Raw genomic sequence first — 15,702 nt, 5'->3', positions numbered from 1 at the left:
CTGTAAGTCCATCCATGATGGATTACTCCATTTCCACAACACTTGTGTGTCTCACAAGAAACTCTAGAATAAAGAGCTGACTTAGCTAAGTAAACAGCCCTACAAAACATATCCCATATCACTCTGTAAAAAATGGTGAACACAGACTAAGATGATAATGCGGTTTAGAGAAACAGCGTTGTGTTTGGTTTTAGGATCCATGGGTGCCTATATGAGTGAGTTTTTAAACTTGGCAGAGAGTGGAATGAAGCCTTCCTCCTCATGCACATCACAACAACTGTTGGTGAAAATGAACAGGTGGAGGCTATTTGCAGAAAAAGAGCAAGTCAGAGCCTGTCCTGCTCCTGGTGAGAATGCCTCACTGCTGTATAAGATATGAGGAAGCTGTGGGGGGACAAGATGGGAAATTAGCTGTCTGAAACAACAGCATGTCTAATCAGATTTTGCATCAGAAACAGTCTTCAAAGTTATGGGCAGCAAAGGAAGAATCCAGCCACTGCAGGAGTCAAACGTGTAAGACTTACAATTTTAGATGACAGAACGCAGCATCTGAAGATAGGTCAGCTAGAGAGGAGTGGGAAGTAGTGCTTCACTTCTTTAAACCCCTTTACCAGCCATGACCCCAACCATTTTGCATGCTAACTCTACCTGACAGTGTGCTCTGATCAAAGCACTCACAAGTCAGTGCTTTAATTACATGAGCCATCATTAGACTTCAGAACTTACATGGAAGAAATTCTAGTGACTTATGCTTCCCACAGCTAATTTTTTGGATTGCTGGTTAACTGAGAAATGGCCAGGTTTGTTTTTACTTAGTTGCGGGTTTTCTCCTCAATAGTTGTATGAGTTAGAGAGATCTTTTCATACATGTGAGGCTTTGAAGAAGATGTTGACAGGCCTCACGAACCAAATGTAGAAGCACCCACTGAGAAAATTGGAACTCCTCCAATATTTTTAGAGGGAAGGAGGAGAATACATTCTTCCACTTGACTTCAGCAGAAGGGATACAGTTGAATACTGTATGAATATATTAATTAGAAATATTTTCAATTCTTTTCACTGTTGATCTATGAAATGAAAACTGCTGCATCTTTCTTTCCCTGCCTGCCCCGCCCCCCCCCGCCCCCCCCCCAGGAATCTAGCATATCAAAGGGAAAAGGGCAAAAAAATCCTCTACTCTTCCCAAAACCATAACCAATACCTCCCTTCCCCCAAAAAACTTATCTTGCATCTTCCCAGCAAGAAGGTTTAAATATTCTGCTTGTTCAGAAGTAAGCAATAATTTTCACCAAACTAGACTGGAGATTCGCAGCATCTGTTTACAGTAAGCTGACTGGCTGTGCCTGGATCTGAGTATGGACACCAGGAGGTCTGCCTCCTGTAGGCCCATAGCTGAGGCCCATTCTGAGGGTCCACTCTCCATCCAGCTTCATTGCAGTAGTAATATTGTCGACACATGATTTGAGAGAGACAGTGTGACATTCGGAGTGTGACAGCAGAGCAGAGCACCCTGCCTGTGCATGACTTGCACTGCAGATACCATGGGTTGAGCATGGCATAGGTTGCACTTGGGTCGGTCTCTGCTTTGAACACTCAAAGATCTGGGATGTCCAGGCATATAATTCCCTAGCACACATATATGCAAGATGACACTTATCTCTACCTTCATACCACTGAAAACAGCATTTCACAAACTTAGCACATTTTTTCTCATATATCTTCTCATTTTTAGTCAGAATAGCTTTGGGCTGCCTACCTTTGGTAGTTTCACTTTCCCGGATCAGGAAGGTACCTCTGGGGTTTCCAAATGACAACAGCTGCCTCTCGGCGTCTTTTCGGCCAAGTTTGCCAAAGTACCACCTTAGAGAAACATCAGAAACAGCAAGACAAATGCTACATAGGATTCCTAGGCAGTGTCAGAGAGCTCAGACATGGAGGATTATTTGTGGAAACTATGGTTCCTCAAATATTTCAGCCATTTTTGTCATACTGTGTCTCTTTTATTGTGGTGGGAAGCTAATGTGACAAACTGTAGTAGATGCTTTATATATTGTGCAGTAGCACTGTGCATTAAGCCTATAATCAGTAGATGCTGAGAATGCTTGTTTGGTGTCTTATGACAAAGGCCAGACTTTGACAGAGAGCAAGACTTGGTGGGGCAAAATAACAGACAAGGAAAAGGAATGAAAAATGTGTTGCTGCCGAAGAGCAGTATTTTTACAGATGTTGCTATAAACTACATATTTGACTTACACAGTGATGTATTAGTATCCAATATTTTTGTTGCAGCACAGCTATAAAACCTCAGTAGAAGGACCAGATGCAGCCACTTTACTGTGGTTGTATAAGGCTTTCAGAGTTTCGGTACCTTTTTCTTTCCTGCAGCAATATTTTTTTTCTTTTTGTTTCACAACCAACCAAGTACAACCTGAAGTACAGACTACAGTAGTACCTGCTCAACTATAGAAGCTCCTCCAGTGTATCTTTTATACTGGAAATAATATGGATACACACAGCACACCATTTTCTGCACAGGTATGTATGTCCCTGTTAGGTTGCCTGCTGTATGTGTTGTAGGTATCCTACCTATTGGTAGGTATTTGTTAATAAAACATGCCCTCTTCAGTAGACAGTCTGCATGCTAATTAGCTCCAAATATTTTTACAAGTTGGTTCAAGAAAAGCAAGGGCACCTTTCACTTAAATCTTGAAATTAGCCAACACTCGAGTAAAAGAAGCAGAAAAAAGAAGCAAAGTTCCTTTAGGTTTTCTTCTTTTGTTTTGACATTGAAAAAGCACTGAGCTTGTGCTTCTTTTGTTACTAATTACCTACTTATTTATCAGTGCTGTTAAGAACTGAAATAAAAATAAAGTCATTTTAAAAATTGCTGCAATCAATCAAAACCAACTCCTCAAACCTCCTTCAAATACAGCATTAATGGGTCTTTACAACGAAAAGAAAACATACTCCTCTGCTTGGATGGAATCGACTGGAGCCACATAATTACTGGGAATGTAACCAGTTTCGCCTGTTGTCAAGGACCGGGCCTCCCACCAGTCTCCTTCCCTGCAGAAACAGAGGTGAGGAGGAAAAGTGAGAGCAAGACACAGCTGTAAAGACAATGATCTGACTTCACTGACAGCACCCACAGCTGTGTGGTGTAAGAAGCCACAGCAACTCATCTCTACCACCAGTGTGCTTCTGAGAGCTGTTTGCATCTAAACACAAATAATATACATATTTCTTTACGCCTATTATTATTTCAGCGGTGATTAGTAATGCAGCCTTCCAAATGTAGCATAATGCTATAAACAGGCATAACAACCCAGCGAAATCAGATTTGGTGAGGGCCGAATTTGGACTATAATACTGAAAACTGTCTGCACAGCAATTTATTCTAATATAGATCTTTGAGAGAGCTTATAGAAAAACTGCCAAACTGAACACTGTCTGCTGCTTTTGGCTGGGATAGGGTTAATTTTCTTCACAGTAGCTAGTATGGGGCTGTGTTTTGGATTTGTGCTGGAAATGGTGTTGATAACACAGGAATGTTTTTCGTTACTGCTAAGCAGTGCTTACACAGAGCCAAGGTCTTTTCTGCTCCTCACCCCACTCCACCAGTGAGGGGGCTGGGGGGGCACAAGAAGCTGGGAGGGGACACAGCCAGGACAGCTGACCCCAACGGACTGAAGGGATATTCCAGACCGTATGACATCATGCTCAGCACACAAAGCTGCGGGAAGAAGAAGGAGGGGATGTTCAGAGCGATGGTGTTTGTCTTCCCAAGTAACTGTTATGCATGATGGAGCCCTGCTGTCCTGGGGATGGCTACACGCCTGCCTGCCCATGGGAAGCGGTAAATTAATTCCTCGTTTTGCTTTGCTTTCGTGCACAGCTTTTGCTTTACCTATTAAACTGTCTTTATGTTAACCCACGAGTTTTCTGACTTTTACGCTTCAGATTCTCTCCTCCATCCCACCGGGGGTGAGTGAGTGAGCAGCTGTGTGGGGCTTAGTTGCTGACTGGGGTTAAACTGTGACACACTGTCACATCCACTGCTAATTTTAAACTTCTAAGGGGATAATTAATCTGAAACCCAAAGGCATCAAAAAGCCATCTATAAACACGGAGTTTTAGATGTCCCTTAAGCATCACACTTCATTGTCTAGATTCCCTTTCCTGGCCACCTAGAGGAGGTATCTGATGTAACAAAGAACTGCATTTTCAAATACTTACAAAAACCCATTCTTCTACAACGTTTAAATATGAAGAGATCCATGCAGAACCATCTTATGGCAGTGTTCCACAGACTTAGCATCAATTTTTGTTGTACATTGGTGTGCACACTGAGACATGGTACTGCCCTTCAGACAACACACGCTGCTGTAGAATGTGCAGCTTTAAGAGAAGCTTATTTCTCAGCTTTTTACAGGATGCAACGATTTGGGATATAGCAATTTGTATTTAGTTCTCAGCACCAGGTTCATTGATGTTTAACTCCTACTGCTACTAATAAGCATTCTCTTTTCTGTTTCTGGACTGCTTAAGAAACCCTTTCTCAGTTCCCCTCTCTGTAAAAGAAGGATTTGTTCACTAAGTAAAATACTATTACCAAATGTGGCCAAAGAATTCATCCTCTTCTGTAAGCAAGCAGTTACAGAAAACACATTGTCTAAGCTATTACTGGCAGAAAAGGTTGTGTCAAGGTGAGCTCTTAATTTAAATTTAACTCCACTTTCTTTAACAGTTTGCAGGAATACAAACTGTATGGAAAACAACTAGAAAGCAGCTGTGATTAGTCAAAAAAGGAGACGTTTCCAAATCTACAGTTCAAAAAACCGAAGAACAAGCAGCTTTTCTAGAGGCTGGCAGCTGACACTAATACAACTTGTGTGCATTAGCACGTCAGGCAAACGGCCCTGTCTGTTTGCGTCCCTAATTTTACCAGCTGCAGTCCTAAGCCTTCCTCCATAATGTTGCTGTAGAACATCTCTGAGAGATTATACCATACTGTTGTCACGAACGAGTGGCTGCACCACACAGATGCACCAGCACAGCTGTGGTTTATAAACTGTACCATTACATTTATTCTCCTTACTGTACAGAGTCCACTAGATGGAGGTATTTTATCATATCTAGGGAGGAAAAAAGCAGTCCGTAGATGATCACATCAGGAGCAACCCCCTCTGCTTCGACAGAGAACCTTAAATGCCTCAAAGCACTGCCTTTCAGAAAGGAGGAGGAATGCAGAGTTTAATTCGCAGCTCTTGATTTCAGACACCCAACCGAGTTAGGAGAAGGGTAGTCAATGGGGCTAGCCAGGGTGTGCAGGAGTGGCGGTGGGGATGCTGGCAGTGGCTGAGCGCTTCTGAGCGCTAAAGTCAGGCTCTGCGCTGAACCACCACCCCTGCAGGTACCTCTTTCCCCCAGACTGTTCTTGATATAATTTCTGACTTCAAGACACAGGGATACTCTCTGTACGGCATTTTGGTTGTTGCTGTCCTGACACTTTTAATCCAAAGCACAAAGCAAATTTCATTTGTTGAGAGCTGGAAAAAAATATTCAACCCCCTCCAAAAAATTCCAGACAAACTAGTTTTGTGCACATCCATGCTTTCTGGTTGCAGGCAGCATTGGCAGACTCTTAGAAAAATGGGCTTCTTTCGTACAATTTCTAATGTAAGTGGAGAGAGGAAGCATTCTCACAGAAAAGCTGCTTTCTGGAGATTCCCAGCCTGGCTGTCACTACTCCAGGAGTGTGGTTAGGTCCATGTTCATAAGCAGAACTGACTATAATGGGAACTGAGCTTCTATAATCCTACAGGAAAATCAGTGGATGCTTGTTTTTTTCCTCTTGGAAAACCTTCCCCCAGGCAGTAATTACCTGCATCAAAATGCATGTACTGCAACCGCCCACACGTGGGGGAATCTCTCTGTCCCACTGACTCCAAGTATGATTGCTCTGCAAGTCCCAGTGAGCACCCCCTGATTTCATCAACTGGCATGCATAAGGAATTTATAATCCGTGGAATTTCTTCTTGTTTCAAGTTATGGCATAGTTTGTCCAAGGTTAGGAAAGCAGCAGGCAATGTGAACAAAAATGGATGATAGGGTAAAAAAGGGTTTTTTTCCAAGTGCTAATTTAGAAGTAGAGAGGTTTTTAAACTGCTGCTCTCTCTACAAGTCGTAACTGAAGCTTCTGTCCTTTCATCTACATCAAAGCTCTTCAGCTTCATGAAATATTCCACAGAATTACCTGATTTTTATTTTATTTTTTTTTTTAACTTTAATGTATATTGAGCCAACTCCAACCCTGGAGTTATTCTATTAAAATTAACAGGAGTTGCACCAGGGATGAATCTGCCTCACTGTCACACAGTGTAAGAAAAAAAGATGCGAGCAATATCACAAAGCCTCTAGAAAGCAACATACTTGGTTGTTAACCCATTTTTACCTCTACACGATAGCAATACTGAACATAACACAGAGCCTTCAACTTTATGTTCTTAGCCAAGAAATACAAGATGTTCAGATATAGGTCAGTGGCACAGTAAGTTTTAGATGGTATTTTTAAATTGCTAAGGGATTTTTTTCTACAGGCAGTTAATAAAATTAATTCTAAGTTGATGATTTCCAGGATGGAAGTGTGATTTTCATGCCAAATGCAACCGTACAATGGTGCACTCTCACTTAACAGAACTTCCCAGCATATTCTGACTGTATCACCTATCTTTAAAGGGAAAAAACCAATGCTTTTAAACTTGGCATGCAAGTCTGGGTAACGTCTCTTTTGTGAATCAGTTTTTAGCTCATTTCTGTGTAAAGACTCTTGCAGCAGATTGCAAAAAGTGTTAGTACATGCCTTGCAGAACTTGCATGACTACTGGTAAAGTACAGAGCGGGTACTCTCAATTCTGAATGTGAGTTTACTGTGAAATGTAAGCAGTGAGTCACACAATTTAACACTTATTTTTGAAGTAAAGCTGCATGTGGTTGATGGGTTATTTTTTTCAATAATAAAGCCCTTTGCAAAAGTGCACTAAAGGCAATGAAAAATAAATATGCAGTAAACCCCTACACATCTTGAGTATCCAACATGAGATTTTACTAATAACATAAGCAGACAAATATAATTGTCAGCGTTGTAAGTTTAAAAATATTAAAAAGCATATTCCCAAGTCTGAAACTTACGAGCTATTAAGTATTTGAAATTTTTCTCCTTTGTGAAAACTCAAATCATCTTCTGTTCTTGCTTCATAGTCATAAAGCGCCACAAAAAGAGTTACACCTAAAGAAGAACATACATGAGTTACACCCCATGACAAAAAGCAGGAAGGAAAGGAGCCTCAAGAGATGTGGCTAAGCCAAACATAAGCTACTCTGGTTGCTGAGGAGCAAAATAAACTGAAGCCTCCTACTTTATGGGCAACCATTCTAAAACCTCTGCTTTTATGCAGCCAGCAGGCACGCCACCCCCTTCACCCTGTACAGTCATCAGTACTTTTGGTTTGATACCTACACACAGTGTAGGATCTCAAGTGGGTAAAGGGGGTTTGAATTGAGAGTTTAAGCCCAGCCATGCCAGGTATTTCCTGTTAACTACTTGAGGTGGCTCAGAGCACACTTTCTGTTCCCTGGTAGAGGGATGAGGCAGTCAGTCAGCCAAATTGGGCATGTATACGTAATTTCTCACCCCTCAAGTGAACTAGCACCTGCAAATTAGCAAAGGTAGGGCTGAAGACCCAGCTCCACCCCTGCTTCAGTTCTTTGCACTACTTCACGCAATAACTCTTCCCAAAAGCTGCATGCTGAGACAGTCATGCCTCTGCTGTAATTATGTGACTGACACTAAGTGCTACTGAAAGACTTTGAAGCTCACCTGTTCCTCCTCTTGTACGCAGCGTCCCTGTATGAGAGGAGGAATTGACTCCACCAAACACAGTCAGTCCTTGGCCTCCTGTGGCATGGAAGTTGTTGTAGTTTGGGATTGAAGTCACACCAAAGCTAGGATAGTGCTGTGGAGTGGGATCTGTCCCATAGCGGTAGCCTGAGCTTTGAGTTAAACTGCCATCCCTCTCGTCAGTCAGTTTTGTTGCTTCTTTATCCTTACATTGCACACAGCCCATTATCTAAAATCCTAGGAGAGGAAGGAAAAGACAGGTGCTCAGATGTTGATGCTCACCAGATCTCCCCCAAACCCATGTACCATGAAGATCAAATAAAGTTCACTGCTCAAAAGTTAAGTGTTTTGAAAAAAAAACCCACAGTGGTTTGAATATGAACAGCAACACCCTGGAAAAAGCTCACACAAAATTTTCCTTGCAGTGGTTTCCCGTCAAGGCCTGGGGAAGGAGGTCCTGCCTGCTCTTAGCGCAGTGGCAGCTCTGTGCCCAGCCCTGCCAGGCAATAGCTCGCACGGAGGCAGCGAGAGGACGAACCCCCTCTCCCTCGCCCTTCGCCTGGAGAGCACAACTGACAGGCGAAGGACTCAGCCAAAAAGTGCAGCTGGAGGTGTTCCAGTCTGCCCCCCAAAGCACAGAGCAAGGCACTTAGCTCACAGTTCATGTTTGACCTTGCCAACTACACAAGAGCTGACTTCTCCTAAAGGCAATATAACCTTTTGCCATTGCTGGAGCTCTGCGTGACAGGCAGAGAAGCGGACATGATGAGCCGATAGCTAACACAGCACAAGAAAGTAGGAGGGAGCTATTAGATGGCACAACTAAAACAAAAGGAAGCGCCCTTTCACGCAGCATCAAACTGAAAGGTAAAACCTGCCGGTAGCAGAAGGTGGGGCTGCCAAAGGTGTACATGAGTTAAGAAACTAGAGAAAGTTCTGGAAGATTTCACATGTCAAATGCAGAGCATCCCAATGTCTAGATCCCAGACAGGAGGAAACAGAGAGGGTACGGCTTGGAAAAGGTTGCTCTAAGTTTTTTTAATTCTTGTAACCTCTTGTTCAGCACCCTCATGGGGCACTGCCAGGGCCAGGGTTAATCTTTCTTAATTTTAGGTGCCTACCTCTCTCTAGCTCAGGGGTCCTCAAGCTTTTTAACCAGGGGGCCGGCGCGCGGATGCAGTGCCAGGCAGTCATCTGCGGCTGCTTGGTTTCCCCCCAACCCCCGGAGGGGGGGGGGGCAGGGGGGTCTGTAGATACCGGGGGCTGGATTGAGGACCCTGGGGGGCCGTATCCAGCCCGCGGGCCGTAGTTTGAGGGCCCCTGGGCTAGGCGGAGGAAGACAGAGGGTGTTCACCACATCTTAGAAGCAGCCCTGCAAGGTTAGTCCCCTGACCTGGCATTACTTTGCATCTGTGAACTCTAGCGTCTTATAATCCATGTGCTGGTGTTACTGAACTCTTTCCTATTGACTTGTGATGAATCTAGACACAAAACCTGACTTTCTGATGCTGGGCATGATGAATCTGGGGAATCAGATCCTTGTCCGGATGCACCCTTCATCTGAACTGGTATGGTGACTCTTTACATATAACCTGGCACACAAACAACATACTCTAAACACGGGCTGGAAGAAAAGCTGTGGCAATGGATAAATCTTTAAGAAAGTAGATGTACTAGACATACTTTTCCCAGAATATATAAGTAGACAGGGAGAAAATGCAGAGAACAGGAAAAAAGAAAAGTATAGTGAAGCACACTTCCTCCCTCCCCCCCATTTCTTTTCACATTTCAGCCAATATCTTCACTTAGAGTAAATAAAAAGCCTATCCTTTTTCAAATATCCTCATTTTTCTGTAGCTGCCGGGCTGGCTATTTTGTATGCCTTACCCCTACACCAACACAGGAAATTGGTTTTGACAAACTCATGGGATTCAGAAAAAGCATATTCCTCTGCTGCTAATACCTGAAAAATTATGTGGCAGCTCTCTGCTTGTCTGTGACAGTCCACAGTCTGGATACCTGCTTCCTAAATCTAACCTGCCTAATTAAAAAAACCCTTCTGCTGAAGGGTGTTTTCTATACTTTGAAATACTTCCAGTTATTCTACAAGCCTGTTCAGAAAAAACAAGCGCCATTTTAATGTGATTCCCTGAGCTGTGCTGTCTGCAGTTTGCACAAGCCTACCGTCTCCTGCTCTTCGCTTAACGTAAAGGTGTCCTTTTTACATTTCTTTACTTTCCTTCAAGACACCATGTCCACTCAGCAGGGTTCCCTCACTAAAACGTTTAAGTCTCTTCACACAAACAGAAGCAGAGACTCCTGCCTCCACACTCACTGCAACAGCTGGCGTGAGCTGGAATCCCTCAAGAAACTACAGAGACAACAGGTCAGGGGAAAGGGGTTTGCAGCCTGGAGGCTACAAAACACACAGCTGCTGCTCCTGCTGCTGGCCTCTGCTCACCCTGGTAGCTGGGTCGGTGCTGGAGGAGGGGGTGCTGTGCTGGGGCTCAAGGCTGTCCATCCCCGGGACCAGCAGTGACTCCAGGTGAGCCCACAGCGACTGTGACAGGTGCAGCTTCGTATCAGCCGTGAAAAACTGCTCACGGAGGTATCTCTGCTGCTTTTACTCATTTGATCAGCAGGACAGACTTGCTCGAGACCCTCTGTTTGGAGATGTCACTCAGAGGTGAGGTTTTCCCAGCACCAAGGAGCCCCATGAGCAATGCGAGGAAGTGAAGCAGGACCGCGGGGAGGGCGAGGGCCCCACGGGGCAATGGTTCATGTCACTGCTATCAGCACGGGCAGAGCCCAGGGAGGCTTTGGGTGGGAGAGGTGGGTCTGCGACTCACCACTTGGACCCTGCTACGTCTCTGTGAAAACATACCTCTGGTGCAGGGAGAGCAGAACGCAGGCAGCGAGCAAACGCTGCGTGGGAGATGCCACGAGGGAAACCCCAGCTCAAGAGAAAAGGCAGAGAGAAGTGCCGACCATCCAAACAGGGAAAAGTGAGCCCTTAAAGCAGACTGCTTAAAAGGTGCAAGTGATGGAGCATACACTTACTCACCTGAAAACAGCTAAGTGATATGCAGGCTTTACTATTTAAAGATGAATCTCAGTAGCCTTTTGTTGGCTTTCAAACTCGCCTCTGTGTGAACCTCTATTGCCTCCTCCCTTTCCCCTCCCAGCTTTATTTCTCCTCTTATTTTTTCCCATGTGTTTTTTACGGGGAAAAGAAAATGAAAGAATGAAAGAGAAGAAGAGATGGGAAACATGAAATCTGGGAGAGTGGTGGGGGGAAAGGGGTTTTCTTGTTGTTCTTCACAAACATTCAGCTGAGCAGGGAAAAAAAATCCCCACTGAAATCTGGGAATATTTCACACACCAATTTACAAGTGCTGACAAGACAGCCCTACACACTTCATTTACACATTGACGAGGAAAAAGTTACAACGACAAGCCAACTGCAAAAATAAAATTGTTCAAAGTATTAATTCTGAAAGTGAAAAAAACAGGAGGTGGTATACATATGTACTGGTAGTTTCAGAAAAATAATGGTTTGGGATTTTCTTTTTACTAGGAAAGACATGAAGAGAAACCCAGAGAATTATCAGTTTCTTGATTTTTGTTTGGTTTTTGCTCTCTTTATCTTTTTGCTGGCAATGGCAGTGCACAAGGAAGGAGAATTTGATGCAAAGCGAATGACTGACAAAAGGGACTTTTTCTTTCACTTGCCCTCTCCCACTTTGTCACAGTGTCTAGACAATCTGAGTATAAAAAACACTTGATTGCAGCCTCTTGTAAAATGTGACAGAGGGTGTTACATGCACTCATCTTTTCAAGCCAAGTCCCTGAAAGTTGTCTGTTCCTGGATCAAAGAAACGAGCATCACAGGGAGCTGGCTAAGTGTGAGAGAATACATGTATGCATGTACATGCTTAAAGTGATTGTGATTTCAGCTAACTCAGGGGTTTTATAGACAATAAATATAACCTCCATTCAGCATTGGCCTTTGCGTCAATGAATGGATTCCAAAACCTAATCTCCTTCAGTATCACAGAGCAAGCTTTTAATATCCAAAAGTCTCATCTCCCTGTATGTCAGCATTTGGAGCTGTGGAAGGCTGGAGTTATTCAGCCAGCTCTGAAATCACCAAACAAAATCTGGAGCTGTTTTACACTAAACTCTCTTGAGACATGCACACAATGTTGTTCATCCAACATGCTGCGCAACTTACAGTAAAGCAACAAGATTTTATTCCGTTTCCATCAGGAAAGGCAGCATTTCTCAGATGCGTGAGTTATGGGTCATGCAGCATTATCATAATTTGACACTGGTATTGTTAAAAGGTATGTAACTAGCCTAATTAAAATGAAGTTTTCTAATATGAGCAAGTTGAATTTGTTTATTTTAAAGTTGTGTTTTTACAGGCAATACAAAACATGTGTTTTCATGAAAACATAAAACATTTACATGGTTTTTGAGACTTCCTTAGAGACAAATGAAAATAACCATTATTTGTCTCCTTTCTTGCCCTTGTTATATTTCTTGGACTCCAACATGCACATTGCAAACAATCCAACATCAGCCTAACCAGAATAGTAGTTTCCTCCCACATGGTGGTAACATTATTAAACAAAGATAGAAAATTAATTATATCATTATTAATTAGTTATATAGTCATAGTACCTTAATTACTTTCAGTTAGGAAACAGATGAAGGCTAAGGAGGTGTCACTATCATTATTATTGTAAATCACGCTCCTTCAGTTTTTCTGTTGGTTCTCGATACAAAATGGAAGTCAAGGCTGAAACACCCACCAAAGCCAGACATCCACTCCATTAACAGAAGTAAAAGCAGTCCTCTCTTAGCTAATCAAAGCCTAGGAAAAGTCCAGGCATACCAGGAAAATTCAATTTTTCATACATCCATTTCAAAAGTAAAAGCTCCAACATGTGGTGTTTGAAAAGCAAAAAGTATTGATAAGCCTTTGCTTAGTTTAGCTTCTGCAGTGGTAAGCCATCAGGGAAAAATGGAAGGAAGATGGGAAGAAGACTGGTGTAAATTCACTCCTTCAGAGCATCAGAAGTTTTTCCATAAGATTCTGCAGCTCACAGCTGAAACTGAATTGTAGTACCTCTTCAGGACCTGCTTTTTTGAGTGTTGTAGGAGAAAGTGGGTCCTTAAAATGTTTGAGTGGGGTACAGGGAGATGCAGGGAAACACCTGTCTATTCTGCACCCTCCTACCCACACTGTGGCCTCTGTCCTTCAACCCCTTGTGTAGGAAAGCAGACTAGCACAGGAGAGGGCTCCAACCTGCTGAAGAGGCATGAAGCAGGTTCAGAACCAGCATGGCACATTCTCCTTCCTCTTGTTTTTTTCTGAAATGAAATTGGATGGTATATTTTTAGAAGAACTTATTTCAGTGAAAGACATGAAAAGGAAAGGCTGGATGACTGGTAAGTGCTAACTATCTTTTCTGACCAAATCTTACAAATCTTGTCTGGAAAGCACCAGCAGGAAAGCTGAGTTAAGAAACAGTTATGTTGAAAGGGAATCAGAAGAACAAAATCCTTCAGTCTCTGTGGTGAACATGCCTGTTCATCAAACCAAGGGTTGCATCCAGCATGACTGTGAAAAATATATTCTCTAAGGGATATCTTCTTGGTGTTTTATGTTTTGCTGAAAGCACCAGAGAACTATCAGTCTGTGGCATCAATTAAGCCAAATTTCATGAGCTACGTTAGGATTTAATATTCAAAGTGCCACATTCTGAGTTACCGTGAAGATGCAAGAAGGACAGAAAAGGCTTTCCAAGAATAAGAACTGCAAAAATTTTTCAGAGACTTTTCTGTGGAATGCCTTCTGCAGGCTGGGTAAGGGGAATAATCAACACAGAAATCTACCCTGAAGTTGAAATGTCTTACTTTGCATTAGTAGCTCCCTAGAGAGAAACGGATAGAGTACATATTTTGAAACACAAGCCTCAGACACATTAACCCCCCCAATTTTCGGAAACGTCTTGCTCACCCACTCCAAGTTGGGCAACAAATAGGCACTTAAAACTAGTCCTATGTAGGTCAGTAATTCTCATGCTGTCTGCTTACAGCTCTCTCTTTGTCTTACATCTATGCTGATGAGAGCATTTTGGATCTCCAGAATTAATTTTGTGTCAGTTTCAAGCCAACTTAAATTAAACAGATGGAGTGAAATAGCAACACTTGTTGCATTATTTTTGTTTTTAACTATTAACTCTGGTCCCTGTTAGAGGACTGCCTTATTCCAGCTTGACCAGCGATTCCACAGTTTTTAGGAATCACAAAACCAGTCAGAAAGATACAACAAATGCCTTAAAATAATTTGAACTCCTGGGTGTTACTCACCATTTCTCAGGCTTATGGGTTGTGGGATACTATATTTATATACATATAATTTTTATACTAATGGCCTGAGCTAGAACGAATAGAATTTTACTGCAATGTAATAGATCTGGCTCAGCCTTAAAAGAAGATGGAGACTGGAGATTTGTGTAGAACATCTGCAAAACTACATGTGCACCACACCTGTCATACTGCATTAAAAAATGTAAATCAGAGAAGACACAGTACTACCACTGGATGTCCTGTGACTGTTAAAGCCATGCAGAAAATCTCAGATAACACAGTGTGGTATTCCTGAACAAAAGGCCAGAAATACCAGGGCAAAACTTCAAGTCAGGTATGTATCAGGATCAACGACTGCCTTGAAACAGTGTTTTCATGAGAAAAACAGCACTGAAAAATGTCTGGGCTGCCTTCATTTGGGTTTTGAAGAGAGCCCTTTAACATTTCACTCCTGGGTTCTGCTTTAGTGGGCCGAGTAGAAAAATATCAGCATTTTAATGGCTTGTTCGTCTGCAGCAGTCAAAAGTCAGGCCACTGCGCAGTGTCAATGGACACCCATGGCCGGAGGAGCAGGAAGAGTAGTCTCAGATGAGCTCCTACTGCCACGCTGCCGTGGCTCAAAGCAGATGCCTTCTGCAGCGCTGGAGTGCTCTCACTATTGTTTCTTGTCAGCATAAAGTTGCTTCGGAAGTCTTCTACAATGGTGGCAAGAGGGATTCAGGAAAAGGAGCAGCTCCTGCTGCCATGAGAAGAGCAGACTCTGCAAAGAGCTTTGAAGTGCCATATTCTGCCCTGCTGTTCCTCCCCATTTACTGAGTGACTGGGGATGCAGCCCTGGAAATAACAGCTTCCTGACACTACAGACGATGTTTAAGTTGTAACACATGTCTGCAAAGTATAGCACTGTGCTTGCCTTCCCTCTTTTTCCCCTTTGGGACCTGATTTAAAAGTCAGTTTATGAAAGATGAATATTTGGGCGGGTTCTTTCCCGTTTAATTTCAGCCAGCCTTGGAGGCCAGGACCAGCGAAGGGAAGGTGCGTGCTGAAGGATTTCATTGAACTACAACCAGACCCTTGGCTTCTGCCAGAGTTTGTGAGCACAGCTGTCCGTGGGGCACGGTGGGTGGCTGCTTGAATGCCAGGAAGAGCAAGCAATGAGTGCCTTCACAAACAGATCCAGCGCCCTGCTGGTGGGGTATGGTCCCTCTCTGACAAGAGATTTATTACTGTGTAGATATTCCATTTATTATATCTATACAACCTATTTATTACAAACTAGAGAGGAAAAAGGAAATCAGTGTTCCAGCCTGGCAGGAGGGACAATAACAGTATCCATGCGTGGTGCTCGTCTGAGGGACAGTTGTGGTGGTGGGACTCACTGGTAGCTGGCTGGTGGGGAGGTCACCTGGTAGGGTCACAAG

General features: G+C 43.2%; 1 protein-coding gene across 3 annotated transcripts in view; it reads right to left on the bottom strand.

Annotated features, from left to right (window-relative positions):
- FYN (FYN proto-oncogene, Src family tyrosine kinase) overlaps positions 1-15,702 on the bottom strand; it is a 143,490-nt gene that overhangs the window by 33,256 nt on the left and 94,532 nt on the right. For all 3 annotated transcript variants that reach the window (XM_056342803.1, XM_056342806.1, XM_056342804.1), the window contains 4 exons: positions 7,880-8,137; positions 7,192-7,288; positions 2,968-3,066; positions 1,757-1,860 (listed from right to left, as the gene is read on the bottom strand). In XM_056342803.1, coding sequence (XP_056198778.1) covers positions 1,757-1,860; positions 2,968-3,066; positions 7,192-7,288; positions 7,880-8,126 — 547 coding nt within the window. In that variant the 5' untranslated portion in view covers positions 8,127-8,137. The remainder of the gene's footprint in view (positions 1-1,756; positions 1,861-2,967; positions 3,067-7,191; positions 7,289-7,879; positions 8,138-15,702) is intronic.

The sequence above is a fragment of the Falco biarmicus genome, chromosome 6, assembly GCF_023638135.1.
Source record: "Falco biarmicus isolate bFalBia1 chromosome 6, bFalBia1.pri, whole genome shotgun sequence".
Lineage (NCBI taxonomy): Eukaryota > Metazoa > Chordata > Aves > Falconiformes > Falconidae > Falco > Falco biarmicus.
This window is presented reverse-complemented; position numbering and strand designations above follow the sequence as displayed.